The sequence below is a fragment of the Microcaecilia unicolor genome, chromosome 3, assembly GCF_901765095.1.
Source record: "Microcaecilia unicolor chromosome 3, aMicUni1.1, whole genome shotgun sequence".
Lineage (NCBI taxonomy): Eukaryota > Metazoa > Chordata > Amphibia > Gymnophiona > Siphonopidae > Microcaecilia > Microcaecilia unicolor.
In genome coordinates this window covers 48,976,682-48,993,247 of record NC_044033.1, presented here as the reverse complement: position 1 = coordinate 48,993,247, position 16,566 = coordinate 48,976,682, and the positions used below count along the sequence as shown (strand labels likewise).

At 44.8% G+C, this 16,566-nt stretch overlaps 1 protein-coding gene across 2 annotated transcripts in view; it reads right to left on the bottom strand.

Annotated features, from left to right (window-relative positions):
* Window positions 1-218: 218 nt before the first annotated feature.
* The window catches only part of GEMIN6 (gem nuclear organelle associated protein 6), a 42,566-nt gene continuing 26,218 nt past the window's right edge, over window positions 219-16,566 (bottom strand). The window contains exons 2-3 of one of the 2 annotated variants that reach the window (XM_030195896.1): window positions 2,899-3,046; window positions 219-927 (exon numbers count right to left, since the gene is read on the bottom strand). In XM_030195896.1, the coding sequence (XP_030051756.1) occupies window positions 558-927; window positions 2,899-3,026 (498 nt within the window). In that variant the 5' untranslated portion in view covers window positions 3,027-3,046 and the 3' untranslated portion in view covers window positions 219-557. The remainder of the gene's footprint in view (window positions 928-2,898; window positions 3,047-16,566) is intronic. The other variant, XM_030195897.1, reaches the window with a different exon arrangement.

The window sequence follows — 16,566 nt, the reverse complement described above, 5'->3', positions numbered from 1 at the left end:
AAAAAAGGAGACTCTTAGAAGGTGGCTGCAGGTGGATAGTTGCTGTAGACTAATCCTCTTTTCACCCTACATTGACTGAGATACTGTCAACTTGGATATAAGCCACTATCCTCTGTTTGTCTTTAAAGTGGAAGAGAACATATCTGAATGACCAGACACGGAGCTGCATCCAAGAAACTTTTTATCAAGTGAAGGGCGACTGCCACAACAATAGGAGCTGAGTTTAAACAATTTCCTGCTTTACTGAAGATGTTTCAATGAATCTGATAATACATGTTTGTATCTTTTTACAGATGACACTGTACCAATAGTCCAGCACAGAAGTACAGCAGCAATTTGTATGAAATAAGTAAACTGACTGGAGTTACCTCAAAATGAGTTTAGGGCTCATGTTTTCAGTAAGGTTGTTATATCAACAGCTGACTTTAGTACACAGAAAACTAGGCACAGAATAATTCTTAACAGTATGTTACACTAAAATAACATTAAAGCAACCAAATATAAACATGTATGAAAGCAGTTTGATAAAAGTTCCTAGACCAGTCTCCATTCGGTAATCAGTGAGTGATAGCACTTTGGATGAGGGCCTGGACTCTGGACAAAATAATCTCATTAGAGCTGCTGCAATTTTCTGGCCCATAGGGTGGGTCTATGGTTAACACACCAGCCACACATAGTGTTCTTTGTTCATCACCTTGTTGTGTCACAGGAATGTGGTTTTGCTCCAGCCAGCTCTTCAGACTGTTCTTCCGCTTCTCCAGGTCCTCTTTACTAAAGGTTTTGATTTCTTCTGGCATGAATAAATATGCCAGTCTCTCTTTTATTTCATCATTCCCTTCATCTAGTATGTCCACCTTCTGCACAGCATGGCCCATCACCACTGTGACAGACACTTTGCCGTCTTCCAGAACATTTACCAAGACTATGCTGTAAAGAAATAAAAATTAGATGGTCAGAAGACAAACAGCATCTGAAAGGGTACAAAACTATACTGCTATAGGAGGAGAGAAGATTTCCTTCTTTTAGTGAGCATTGAGAAGAGTTCGGCCACTTGGTGGGGATCTACCTGTCAGTGATACAAGTACAACATTAAATGGGAACAGAGGAGGCCGTGAAGAAAGGAGTATGAGTCAAATCCAAGGCCTGTAAGAGTCCACGACTGCACTGAAGTGGGCAATAACAAAAATATATGAGAACTTTTAGGATGGATATTTTCAAATTTATGGAGACATGGGAAAAAGATTTGGTGAGGAACTGACAGCATGAAGGAGGGGTTTTAAGGAGGTTTGCAAGTATCCAATAAGCAACTTGATTAAGGTGAATGCTACAAAATTCTTTATAGGTGGTATATGACTCTGGCAAGGTTGAAGAAAATTCTCAACAGCAATGTACAGACAGTGGAGGGATTGTGATAAGGAGGGTTCTTTTTGGCACGTTAGATGGCCATGCCCAAAAATAAGGGAGTATTGGAAGACAATGGTGAGGTAATAAAGGATATGACAAGGAGGGAGTTGGATTTAGACCACAAGCACTTGTTATTTGGGGCTGATCAGAAGTAAAAGAAGATTAATCAAAATGAGAGTGATAGATGTGAGGTGTGACACTGTAGGCCATTTGATAGGGTTGGAGGCTCCGGCTCTTAAGTTGTAGGAGTAGACTGAGTTATATTGGAAAAATTAACAGACATTCAGAATAAAAAGTACAGTGAAGAAGCTGAGCAGTAGGAATGACTAGTGGCATCTATGGGGAAATGAAAATCAAATATTCCACTAAAGTGGGGGGAGAGGAGGATTATGTTAGCGAAGGGGACAAAGGGAGGATTCAGCCAATTTACAAGGAGGGAACAAAGAGTGAGAGTTGATGCTATGGGAGAATATGGTGTGGGGGAGGGAGATGGGCACACAAAATCTCATCTTTGTTGGTATGCTTCACATACCAGCTGGTGGTGAAAAGGAAGCATTGTAAATTAAAAGTATACAAAAGAAGAATGGAGTGGCATGGAGGATGGAGGAGTAGCCTACTGGTTAGTGCAGTGGACTTTGACCCTGGGGAACTGAGTTCGATTCCAACTGCAGCTCCTTGTGACTCTGGGCAAGTCACTTAACCCTCCATTGCCCCTGGTACAAAATAAGTACCTAAATATATGTAAACCTCGCTTTGAATGTAGTTGCAAAAACCTCAGCAAGGCAGTATATCAAGCCCCATTTCCCTTCCCTTTCCCATATTAGATAATGAAGGGCAACACATATGTGAAGGGAAGTGGAGGGAGGAAGTGGGGTATAAAGTCGGGGAGCAGGCTGAAGTTGAAGGGTTAGTGGGGGAAGAGGCAGCTATGCACAGGATAAAGGTTGGCAGAGGACATTAAGCAGTGAGGGAAACGTATATGTGTGTTTAGATAAAAGGTGACAGTGTGATTATTCTGTAAGTTGTATGAATAAATAATGAGTTTTGCCCAGGCTCTGTCCATGTACGCCTCTCTGTCAAATACATGCTATGTAAGATCTACATATATTTACAGAATAACGCTTAGGCAGATTTTTGGCATTTATATATGTCATTATTCATGCATGTATTTGGCATGTAAATTTTAGCGCCCACTTGGGCTGAATATTGGCACTTCCAGCTTTAGTGGTTAGAAGGGATAGTCAGTGGCACTGTCCAGATAAGTATCGCTGAATATTCCCTCGGGGTCCAATCAGTGTGAGTTAACCAGATATGAGCCTACTTAACCAATTAACTCATTTTGAATAAATCAACCTCAAAGTAAATATCTACATGCACCAGGAGCTGCTTATTGCGACCGACCGACCGATGCTGTTTCTTCAGTTAAACAAATTTTGGCTTTCCCATCATTAGGCTGTTACACACAAGATAAGCCAGACCTCACTAATAACTTACTTTGCAGTCACTGGGTCTACTGTTAAAACCCATCCCCGATACTCATTCTTCTCATCTGCTGTCACCTTGATTTCTTTGTTCATGTAATCTTTCCAATCTAGAGGACTTTTCTTACACCAGTCTGTCATGATTCATAAATTCCAAGCTGCTGAAAAAAATGTAACATATTCTTATCAATTTCTAATCTAAAAGTTCTACACCTTAGCTAATCTATGTCATTCTAATCTTGATTGCGGACTTGGTGAATGTTTTTCATTTTATGTTACATTTATAGATTGCTTTTCTTTTAATTTTACAAGGGTCACTTGCAAACAGTAATAGATTGCTTTTCTTAAACAAAGGTCAACCTAAAGTGGTTTACAACTCAAAAAAGTATAGCAAGACAATATTTTTCAAGAAGAATTTAATAGGTAAAGAACTAGGTAAACCAGGAGTCATGCCCCGCTGTCCTTCCCTCCCAGGTGGTGGTGAACAATTCTTTGGGGAGAGGGGCAAAAATCTGGAAGACGATGATGGCTGAAAACAATGTAAATGCAGGCCAGGAAGCAGTAGTAACCCATGTGGGCCAGAAGAGGCAGGTTGGGAGGAACAGCAGCCCATAAGATGAAATATTTATTTTTTATTCACATTTATTTACTGCCTCTATGACAATACCGAGGCTATTTACAACAGCCTAAAAACAGTACATTCTCTCTGCTACCTACATAACATAAGAACATCCATACTAGGTCAGACCAATGGTCCATCCAGCCTAGTATCCTACTGCCAGCAGTGGCCAAACCAAGTCACAAGTACCTGGCAGAAACATCATTAGTAGCACCATTGCATGCTACCAATCCCAGGACCAGGACAAGCAGTGGCTTCTCCCATGTCCATCTCAATAATAGGCTATGGGCTTTTCCTCCAGGAACTTGTCCAAACCTTTTTTAAACCCAGATACACTAACCGCTGTTACCCACATCCTCCGGCAACGAGCTCCAGAGCTTAACTATTCTTTGAGTGAAAAAATATTTCCTCCTATTTGTTTTAAATGTATTTTCTTGCAATTTCAATGAGAGAAAAATTTATTCACCATCACCTGTTCCAATCCACTCAGGATTTCGTAGACCTCAATTATATTCCCCCTCAGCCTTTCCAAGCTGAACAGCCTTAACCTCTTTAGCCTTTCCTCATATGGGAGCAGTTCCATTCCCTCTATCATTTTGGTTGCTCTTCTTTGAACCTTTTCTAATTCTGCTATATCTTTTTTGAGATACGGCGACTAGAATTGAACACAATACTCAAAGTGAGATCACACCATGGAGTGATACAGAGGCATTAATTTTTGATCTTATTTTGCATTCCTCTTCTAATAATTTCTAGCATCCAGTTTGCTTTTTTGGCTGCCGCCAAACACTGGGCAGAAGATTTCAGCGTATAGTCTACAATGACACCTAGGTGTTATCCTTGACTGCTGACTACTAAAGTGAACCCTAGCATTAGATAACTATGATTCAGATTATTCTTCCCAATGTGCATCACTTTGCATTTGTCTACATTAAATTTAATCTGTAATTTGGATGCCCAGTCTTTTGTAAGGTCTTTCTGCAATTCTTCATAATCCACATGCGTTTTGACAACTTTGAATAGTTTCATGTCATCCACAAATTTAAACACTTCACTTGCCCTTCTGATTTCCAGATCATTTATTAATATGCTACATCCTTTTTAATGTTCTTTGGCCAAATATTGTCAATTTATCCTCACATTCTGGGAAAATTCATCCAGGCCTCAAGCCTCTCAGAAAGCTTGTTCCTAAAACCACACTTTAACCTATTTACAAGAGTGCATATAATTGGATTCTTGACAAACCCACACTGGTAGCCTATTCCATAGACTTGGAGCTACCATCCAAAAAGCCCTGTGCTTTATAAACTCCAACCGCCCGCCACTCCTTACCTGAAGGTGGCTGCAGCAGTTCTGTATCTGCCAAACATAACTTCACCAACAACTGATGCGGACTAGTAAATCTGCCAGATAGTGCCATTCCATTCCATACACCAGGACTAAGATTTTGAAAATGCTCCTGAACTCCACTAAAGTCAATGGAGTCTCTTCAAAACTGGTGTGACATGCTCCCTACTACCCAGCTGACCCACTAGATGAGTTGCATTTTTCTGCAGCAACCGCCCCTTCGGCAAGCACATAAAAAGTGTATTTCCACAGTCAAGCCTGGAGAAGATTGATACTTGAACCACCACACAAACCTGATCCTATGTAAGATAAAACAATCTGTTGTGTTGAATCAATCTAGGCTACCAAAAAACTAAATGAATAAGCCTTCCTATATGATCATTGAAAATTAAACCACTGTCCAACTGAACACCCAAGTTCCTAACAGAATCCTGCAGCAGAATATTAATACCCCATCTACCACAGCATCCTGCATCCCATTCCCTCTAAACTAAAGTGCCTCTGTCTTATACACACTAAGACAAACTAGTACTGTGCAGACAATTACCAACAACCTGTAGCTTACCATTGGGCTAGTGACTTTCCTTCAAACCACCAGTATGAAGTGGAACAAAAATCTGAATGTCATCCACCTAAAGATGGAACCTCAAACTGACTGATGCCAATACAGCACACAATGAAGCTAAAAAGATATCAAGACTAGTGACAACACCGAGCCCTATGTGATTCATAGTTAATTTTCTACTCCACTACAAAATCATCTTGCCATCTCTTCATCTCCTCAAATGGGCATGATTAATAATGTCAAGAGCAGCTGACAAATCTAAAAAGTCTACCAGCATGCCCTGTTCTCTATAAAATTGCCTTATAAACCTCACCCATCAAAGCCACAAATACTGTCTCTGTACAGCAAAACCAGCTGCAACAGCTTTCTGGTGTACTCCAGGATGTGTGTGCTCAGCTGATGGCCTTGAGGGCTACTACTACTCGGAACCCCAATCTCACGGCCCAAGCACCACCCCAGGTGGCTGCAGCTACTATCCGGATTCCTGTTCCATCTTGGTTTGATGGGACTCCTCAGGCCTCCAGGGAATTCATGTTTAATGCAGTTCGAATTGCAACCAGCTTGTTTTCCCTCTGACCGTGTACAGGTGACTCACATCGTGTCATTGCTGTCCAGCCAGGCCCTTGCCTGGGCAACACCGCTTTGGGAATAACAGGATCCAATTCTTACGGACCTTACTGCCTTTCTAAGATGATTTCGTCTGGTTTTTGATGAACGTGAACAACCGTCCTCTGCTGCCAGTGAACTCCTACACCTTCAACAGGGCTCTTCTTCTGTGGGAAAATACGCTATTCCTTTTCGGACGTTAGCAGCAGAACTGCATTGGAATCAAGAAGCCTTGGTGGCCATATTTTGGCACAGTCTAGCAGGGAAGATCAAGGATGAACTCACTGGTTGGGAGCTCTCCATAGCCTTAGATGAACTCAATGCTCTATGTATTCACATGAATATACGCTTTCAAGAACAAGCCCAAAAGAGGGCTTCATCCTGGCGAGTGGCACATCTGGCCCCTCTGTTTCAACAATTGCTTGCACCTTCTGAAAAACGTACAGACGAACCTATGCTCTTGGGACGCTACCAGCTCTCCAAAGATGAAGAGCCAAAAAAAAGATATAGACGAACCAAAATTATGGGGAATCAGGCCAGTTTGTGAATAGTTGTCCACACAAATTGGGAAACTCCCAGGCCTAAAGCGTTCAGGGGAAGTAACTCTAGGTCTGTTTCCTGCTTCCCCTGTCTCCTTATGTACCTTCTTGGTTCTCCTATATTGGAATTCTCATCAGTTGGAAGTTCATGCCCTGCTGGAAATTTGTTTGATGGAGACCTGGTACAGAAATATCAGATCCCCACTACTCCCTTGACTGCTCCTCTACGCATTTTATTTTTATATATTTTGGTTGTTTCACTTCATATGTATGTACACACACATTTTTTTATTTACATGTTTATAACCTTTTATTTACATATTTTGTATTATTTATTATAGACCCCTGAGGCAGGCACTTCACCGAAACACAGTGCCGTGTCGGGATTTACCTAATAAAGTATTTCCATTCTACTTATCGGCCTCCTGTTCTTGGAAGAGCCCTGCTGATCTCACTACTCTTTTGGCGAGGATTCTTACACATAGTGGACCACAGTCTTCTGCTTTTGTGGCTTCTGCCCAACATTTTAAGGGGACAAACAGTTGTGCATCCAACCAATAGATCTCCGCGTAGGCCTCATGGGCCAATAAAGAAAGTGACATGGCCGGCAGAGAGGCCACGTGGAGGGGCATAATCGAACGCAAACGCCTATCTCCATGGGCGTTTATCTCCGAGAACGGGTCCGTGAAGGGGCGGGCCGAACCGTATTTTCGAAAAAATGGACATTTTTGAGCTGGGCGTTTGTTTTTTTTAGCGATAATGGAAACTAAAAACGCCCAGCTCAAAAACGTCCTAATCCGAGCCATTTGGTCGTGGGAGGGGCCAGGATTGGTAGTACACTGGCCCCCCTGATATGCCAGGACATCAACTGGGCACCCTAGGTCAGTGCAGTGGACTTCAGAAAAAGCTCCCACATGCATAGCTCCCTTACCACGGGTGCTGAGCTCCCAACCCCCCTCCCCCAAAACCCACTACCCACAAATGTACAACACTACCATTGCTCTTAAGGGTGAAGGGGGCACCTACATGTGGGTACAGTGGGTTTTGGAGGCCTCCCATTTACCAGCACAAGTGTTGCAGGTGGGGGGGGGGGGATGGGCCTGGGTGCACCTGCCTGAAGTGCACTGCGGTACCCACTAAAAGTGCTCCAGGGACCTGCATACATGCAGGCCTCTACGACTTGTTGCTGCTGTATAACATTGGCACACCAGTTGACACCTGAAGGCTAATCTCTCCAAAAACGTCCTTTATTGGAATAAGCACGTTTACTCACAGTTAACTGCAGAGGTTCTGCCCCACTGGCAACGAGTCTCCCTGGTACTGAGATTAGCAGTAGGTCAGAGCTGGCAGAATGCTGTACAATGCCCTCTTTCAGCCACATTCAAGGTAAGAACTAAGTTGTCTAACGTGGCTAACACAGGAAAGGGAACTAAAACTGGCTTACAAAAATGGCCACTACCGCATGGACTACAACAGGAAACACAACAGGGCACACTCTGACCCAGTAGGCAGGGGGAAAAGCACCATGGGAGAAGAGCCTATCAACTACCAACATCGTGAGACTGTAACACAAGCTAATGAAATCATGGAGCCCAATACCCTACACCCACCACAATGCAATGCTGATGTGACCCTGTAGTGCACCCGAGAGCCACATCTGACTCAGGGAAAGGCTGTGAGAGGATCGAACACATTCTGCTGTCATGGAGATGGGTACGGCATTTGAGGCTGGCATACAGGCTGGGAAAAAAGTTTTTGAAGTGGGTTTTTTTTTGGTGGGAGGGGGTTAGTGACCACTGGGTGAGTCCGGGGACGTCATCCTCGATTCCCTCCAGTGGCCATCTGGGCAGTTGGGGCACTTTTTTGGGACTTGTTCGTGAAAAAAAAGGTTCCAAAAAAAGTGACCCAAAATCGCGATAAAAACGCCTTTTATTTTTTCGATTATCAGCTACAGACGCCCATTTCTCCTCGGCTGATAACCACACCCCAGTCCCGCCTCCGACACCCCCCCATCAACTTTATTCGTTTCCGCAATGGAGTGCAGTTGGAAACGCCCAAAATCAGCTTTCGATTATACCGATTTGGGCGCCTTTGCGAGAAAAATGCCCATCTCCCGATTTGGGTCGAAATATAGGCGTTTTTCTCTTTCGATTATAAGCTGGATAATGTCTCAGTTGGTAATATTGAAAATATGTGCTATTCCCGAGTCCATACTCCCATTGCAAGTCTGCCATAGGACATATTTTGCCCTTTTCTGTAACTATATGGAATAAGTATTGTGCACCATGGGAGGCCCAAGTATCAAAAGTGATATGATGCATCCCGCTTGCCAATTAAAGAAGGTGCAGGTCTAAAAGGCCCAGTTCCCCACTTCTCTTGCGGTTTATATAGTGTCGCCATGGGTAAGCGAGGGTGCTTTCTACCCCATAAAAAAATGCTTAGCAAGCCATCAAGGAGCTTACCATGAGTGCACGATATCAAAAGTGGCAGCATTTACAGCACATATAGACATCGTGGTATCAATACCATATTATATAAGACAATTCGGCCCGAGATAGACAAAGGCAAATGCTGCCACAATTGCAGTTTGAGGCTCAAGTGAGAGATTAAGGGGTTAAAATTGAGCAAACACAGCCAGGTGAGATCTTGAGGAATCACAATGCCCTACTATTTGGGCATTGTGATTCCTCAAGATCTCACCTGCCTGTAAATCGGAGCGCCATCATATAATAAAGAATTTCGTTTTGTTTTGTACTGGCAATCTCAGCTTTATGTGCATAGTTATGTATTTTCGCAATCACCACTTGAGGCCTCAGGTCCCTAGTGGCTCGTTGCCCAAGGCGGTGCGCTCTTTCCAACCTTATAGACCCAGAGTTACCACCCATTAGAAATTCAATGGCAAGCCAGTCCTCCAGAGTGGTAAGCAAACAAGCCTCTGCTATAGTATTCGGGAATCCCAAAAATCAGATTTCCTCATCTGGAACGGTTTTCCAAATCATCCAATTTGTCAGATCGCTGTTGTAGGTTTAATTTCAAAGCATCCAAATATGCCAGCTCCGGGAGTATTGCATCCTCAATGGTCAACACACGTGCCTCTAACTCTGTAGTGCACGACCGTGTCTCAGTAAGCAGGTTTTCCAAGTGATAAATTTGCCCCTAAAGAGTCAAGTCGGGGGCCCAAAGCTCCTGAAATGTCTTTTGTTATATCCGCCTACACTATCTCCATGATCTCCGAAATTGCTGCAGGTAAAAGGGCCACCATCTTGCCTTCTCTGGGTTTCTTTCCCCCTCTAGAAGACATTTTGCCACTCTCCCAGCACAGAAATTTGTCCATGTGCACTCCAAGGACGTGATTATAGTGTTGTAATGTCACTCACGTAAATCTAGAGCAGTTTAAAAAACAGTATAGAGCAGTTTAAAAAGGAGCATAGGGCCCAGGGCCCAGGATCTAGCTGAGCACATGTCTGCCAACTGCTACAGCATCACGTGACCTCGTTTTAACATTTATAACTGATATGGAAATTGGAATGACAAGTGAGGTGATTAAATTTGCAGATGATACAAAACTATTCAAGGTTGTTAAAAAAAAATGTGTGGACTGTGAAATATTGCAGGAAGACCTTAGGAAATTGGAAGATTGGGCATCCAAATGGCAGATGAAATTTAATGTGGACAAATACAAGGTGATGCACATGGAAAGAATAATCCGAATCATAGTTCCCTGATGCTAGAGTCCACCTTGGGAGTCAGCACTCAAGAAAAAGATCTAGGTGTTGTTGTAGATAATACACTGCAATCTTCTGCTCAGTGTGCAGTGGCAGTGGCCAAAAAAGCAAACAGGATGCTTGGAATTATTAGGATAGGGATGGTGAATAAGACCGAAAATACTATAATGCCTTTGTATCGCTCCGGTGGATCCGCATCTCGAGTATTACGTTCAGTTCTGGTCACCGTATCTCAAAAAAAGATATAGCAGAATTAGAAAAGGTTCAAAGAAGAGCGACCAAGATGATAAAGGGGATTAAAGTCCTCTCGTATGAGGAAATGCTAAAGAGGATAGGGCTCTTTAGCTTGGAAAAAAGACAGATGAGGGGTGAGGTCTACAAAATCCTGAGTGGTGTAGAATGAGTAGAAATAAATCAATGTTTTACTCGTTCTAAAAGTACAAAGACTAGGGAACACTGGAGGAAGTTACATGGAAATACTTTTAAAACAAATAGAAGGAAATATTTTTTTCACTCAACAAATAGTTAAGCTCTGGAACTCTTTGCCGGAGGATGTGGTAACAGCAGTTAGTGTATCTGGGTTTAAAAAATGTTTGGACAAATTCCTGGAGGAAAAATCCATATAGTCTGCTATTCAGATAGACATGGGGAAGCAACTGCTTGTCCTGGGATTTGTAGTATGGAATGTTGCCAAGATTTGGTTTCTGCCAGGTACTTGTGACCTGGTTTGGCCACTGTTTGCAAAACAGGATACTGGGCTAGATGCACCATTGGTCTGATCCAATATGGCTATTCATGTTCTTACACAAATGAAACGGACACTAGCAAGGTTTTTCTCGGCTTCCCTGCAGCCACCCATGTCCAGCGACCCTCCTCTCTCCCCTGCCCCCCCTCCAGCCACCCATGCCCAGCGACCCTCCTCTCTCCCCTGCCCCCCCTCCAGCCACCCATGCCCAGCGACCCTCCTCTCTCCCCTGCCCCCCCTCCAGCCACCCATGTCCAGCGACCCTCCTCTGGACATGGATCAGCTGTGAGTCATGTTTTTTTTTTTTTCCCCGGGTTCTGAAGTTGCCATCATAATGACTACGGTGGTGTCAGCCTGATCTACAGAGCCTAGCAGACCAACTCGGAATGAGCCACGGTCCCAGGCAAGTCAGAACGTTGGAGGTGAGAATTATTATATAGGATGCATCATAATGGGTCTAGTGATATCAGCTAGGGCTTCGGAGCCCATCTGTGAAGAAAGTTACGGACACAGGCAGGCAAACGCATAGAATGTTGGAGGTGAGAATTATCATATAAGATATGGGCTAGCACTGACTATCTAGTCCCAAATCTGCCCACAGCAGTCAGCGTTTCAAAAACTGCTGACTGCCACGAGCTGAATATCCTCGTCTGCTTTTAAGTAGCACGTGAAAACCTAGGACTAACTCATTTGGTTGTGATAACTTGGAGCTAGTAGTGGCCCGGTGAGAATCCAAAATCTTTACTAAGGGGCCACAGAAAACAATATGGGACAAACTATAATCTTCCAATTGATTGTCTCAGTAAAGCGAAAATACTTACATGTAACAGGTATTCTCCGAGGACAGTATGCCTTATATTCTCATTTATGGTTAATGCGATCCTGCATTGCCTGGTCCAGAGCTTATGATGCTATGAAGAGCTGTGGAGTGCAAGACACACTCCACTGCCCATGAGCGAGTGTCTTCCCGCCTTCCACAAGAGCGTAGTTATCGCAGTACAATATTACAGCATATATAATAAAAAGGCAAAAAAAGGAGACAACTCTAAGGGGACATGGGAGGGTTATGAGAATGTAAGGCCTGCTGTGCTCAGAATACCTGCAATAGGAAAGTATCTTTGCTTTCTCTGAGGACAAGCAGGCCTATTTATTCTCATGTATGGGGGAATCCCTAGCTATCAAGCTCACCAAAAACAACCATTTGTCAATTGGGCCTCACAATGGCGAGGAAAGAACACAGATTAACCTGAAACTATATACAACCTATGTGAGCTTGCAGCCTGGAACAGAAGAAAATGGGCCTGGGGGGGGGGGGGGGGGGGGGGGGGGGGGGCGGGGTGGCGGGGTGGAGCTGGATTCTAGACCCCAAACAGATTCTGCAATACTGTCTGTCCAAACAGACTGTTGCGTCGGATATCCTGCTCAAGGCAGTAGTGTGATGTGAATGTGTGGACCGAAGACCATGTTGCAGTCTTTCAAATTTCCTCAATGGAGGCTGACCACAAATGGGCTACCGACGCAGCCATGGTTCTGACATTGTGAGCCTTGGCATGACCCTCCAGGGTCAGCCCAGGCTGAGCATAAGTAAAAGAAATGCAATCTGCCAGCCAATTAGAGAGGGCAACCCCGATCCTGTTGGGATCAAAAGAAACAAACAGTTGGGCGAACTGTTTGTGAGGCTTACTCCGCTCCATATAATAGGCCAATGCTCGCTTGCAGTCCAAGGTCTGCAAGGCACTCTCGCCGGGATGGGCATGAGGTCAGGGAAAGAACGTTGGCAAGACAGTTGAGTGGTTCAGATGGAACTTCGACACCACCTTAAGCAGTAACTTAGGGCGCATGCAGAGGACTACTCTGTTGTGATAAAATTTGGTATAAGGTGCATCCACTACTAAAACCTGAAGCTCATTGACTCTACGAGCTGAAGTAACAGCCTTCAAGAAAATGACCTTCCAGATCAAGTACTTCAGATTACTGGAATTCAGAAGTTCAAAAGGAGCTTTCATCAGCTGGGTGAGAATGATGAGGTCACATGACATTGATGGAGGTTTGACAAGGGGCTTTGACAAAAGCAAACCTCTCATGAAGCGAACTAGAGGCTGTCCACAGATGGGCTTACCCTCTACACTTTGATGATAAGCACTAATCACATTGAGGTGAACCCTTACAGAGTTGGTCTAAAGACCAGACTTGGAAAAGTGTAGAAGGTATTCAAGCAGGATGTGTATAGGACATGAAATGGGATCGCAGGCCTTGCCCTCACACCAGACGGCAAACCTCCTCCATTTAAAAGAGCAACACTTCTTAGTGGAAACTTTCCTGGAAGCCAGTAAGACCCTGGAAACACCCTCTGACAGATCCAAGGAAGCAAATTTTAAGCTCTCAACATCCAGGCCGTGAGGGCCAAGACTGGAAGTTAGGACCAAGAAGAGACCCCTCGATCTGCATGATGATGGTTGGAAAACACTCCAATCTCCATGGTTCTGTCGAGCCCAGTAAGGAGCGATCAGTATCATGGTCCTGCAGTCCTGCATGAGTTAACAAAGTCTTCCCCACAAGAGATATGGGAGGATATGCATACAGAAGACCTGTTCCCCAATGAAGAAGGAAGGCATCCGACGCTAGTTTGTCATGGGCCTTGAGCTTTGAACAGAACTGAGGGTCCTTGTGATAGATGCGAGTGGCAAAGAGATCCACCGAGGGGGTACCCCACGCTCAGAAGATCTCGCAGGCAATGTTCAAGTTGAGAGGCCACTCATACGGTTGCATTATCCTGCTCAGTCTGTTGGCCAGACTGCTGTTTCTGCCCACCAGATAAGTAGTGCAAAGGAGCATATCATGCTGCAGATCCCAATGCCACATCCAAATGGCCTCCTGACACAGAGGGCATGATCTGGTGACCCTCCTACTTGTTGGGGTAATATACTGCAACTTGGTTGTCCATTTGAATTAGTACAATTTGGTGAAACAGTTTATTTCTGAAAGCCTTTAGAGCGTTCCAAATAGCCCGAAACTCTAGGAGATTGATCTGCATAGCTGTATCCTGGGCAGACCAAGTACCTCGAGTGTGAAGCCCATCTACATGAGCTCCCCGCTCCAGGCAAGATGCATCCGTCATCAGCAATTTTTGTGGCTGATGAATTTGGAATGGAAGTCCCAGAGTCAAATTGGATCGAATAGTCCACCACAACAGGGAGCGAGGAAGCTCCGTGGACACTTGGATGACATCTTCCAGGTTCCCTGTGGCTTGGCACCACACTGAGAATCTAGGGTCCATTGGGCAGTTCTCATGTGAAGATGTATCATGGGCATCACAAACTGTGGATGCCATGTGTCCCAACAATCGCAACATCGAACTCTAGTAGCTCGAGCATCTGAATAGTCCTCCATATGGACTCCCGAGCACAGTCCTCCAAAGTGATCTTCACCAGCCAATCACTGAGATAAGGGAACACATGGACTCCCAGTCTGCACAGCAACGCTGCAACTATCACTAGACATTTGGTAAATACCCTGGGACCTGATGCACGGTATTGGAAGTGCTGTGTTTCCAATCAAAACTGTAGATACTTCCTGTGGGCTGAAAGTATCAGGATGTACATATATGCTTCCTTTAAGTCCAGAGAGGATAGCCAATGATTTTCCATTCTAACCATTTTAAACTTTTCTTTGACTAGGAATTTGTTCATGGCCTTTAGGGCCAGGATGGGACGCATCCCCCGTCTTCTTTTGCATGAGTAAGTACCTGGAGTAGAATCCTTTCCCCTCGTGGAACAGGCTAAAATGCATGGACCTTCAGAAAGGAAATGAGTTCCTCTGCAAGTACCTGCTCATACTGACAGCTGAAGTAATGAGTTCTCAGTAGGCAATTTGGAGGTTTCTGATACCAATTGAGGGCGTATCTGAGCTGGACAATTTGGAGAACCCACTGGTCGGAGGTGATGAAGCCAGCTTTTGTGAAAATACTTTAGTATCCCTCTGACCGGCAAGTCATCTGGCATGGACACTTGGACAGTGGGTATGCTCTGCTGGAACCAGTCAAAAGCTCGTCCCTTGCTTTAATTGGGGACCAGCAGGTGCCTCAGGTGCGTGCTGTTGATGAGTAGTAAGTACCCCTTCTCAACTTGCCAAAAGACCTCCCAGAAGAGAAGGCATATGCAGAAGGCGCCTGGTGGGAGAAGGAAGAGATACTAACAGTATGTTTATTGATCTGGTCACCGACCTCTTCAATCTTCTCTCCAAAAAGGCTATCCCCTGGCATGGGGCATCCGCCAATCTCTGCTGAACCACTGGTTCCAAGTCAGAGATATGCAGCCATGAGAGCCTATGTGCGAGACCACAAGCGAGGGTGGGAAGTGGGCCAGTGGAATAACACAGTTGGACAAGTATGAATGCAAAATATTTATTTACAGGATTCCCGGGCCTGTTAATTCACAGGGCCCAGGCCATAGTGTTATTAAACATGCCTCTGGCAGCAGGCCTACCACACGACTAATATTTCGCCAGTGTCGTTATGCTCATATTAGCTCTCTCCTCAAGTCACTTCACTGGCTTTCTATCTGTTTCCGCATACAGTTCAAACTCCTCTTATTGACCTATAAGTGCATTCACTCTGCAGCTCCTCAGTACCTCTCCACACTCATCTCTCCCTATATTCCTCCCCGGGAACTCCGTTCACTGGGTAAATCTCTCTTATCTACACCCTTCTCCTCCACTGCTAACTCCAGACTCCGTTCCTTTTATCTTGATGCACCATATGCCTGTCCTCTCCTTTTCCGGCTCACCCTCCAATTTCCACGCCTCAGCTCTTCCTCTCTCTAATCATCACCTGATCACCTTCACACTTCACCCTCCCCTCAGCCCCGCCCCAACATTAACCACTACTTCCAGGAATTTCCAGGCTATTGACCCTCCCACCTTATCCTCTAGTATTTCTAATCTTCTCCCCTCCATCATGTCCTCAGAGTCTGTCGACAAGGCTGTCTCCGCTTACAATGCTACTCTCTCCTCTGCTCTGGACACCCTCGCACCATTCATCTCCCGTCCCACAAGGTGTACTAATCCCCAGCCCTGGTTGACCCCTTGCATCCATTACCTTCGCTCCTGCGCCTGATCTGCTGAACGCCTCTGGAGGAAATCTCGCACCTATTCAGATTTCCTTCATTACAAATTCATGCTATCCTCCTTCCAGTCCTCCCTATTCCTTGCCAAACAGGACTACTACACCCAATTGACCAATTCTCTCAGCTCCAACCCTCGTCGTCTCTTCGCCACCCTTAACTCCCTCCTCAAAGTGCCCTCCGCTCCCACCCCCCCTCACTCTCTCCTCAATCACTGGCTGACTACTTCCGCGACAAGGTGCAAAAGATCAACCTTGAATTCACTACCAAGCCACCTCCTCCTCTTCCCTCTTCAACCCTCTCCCTCAACCAACCAACCAACTCTTTCTCCTCCTTTCCTGATATCACTGAGGAGGAAACCGGCCGCCTTCTTTCCTCCTCGAAAAGCACAACTTGTTCCTCTGATCCCATCCCC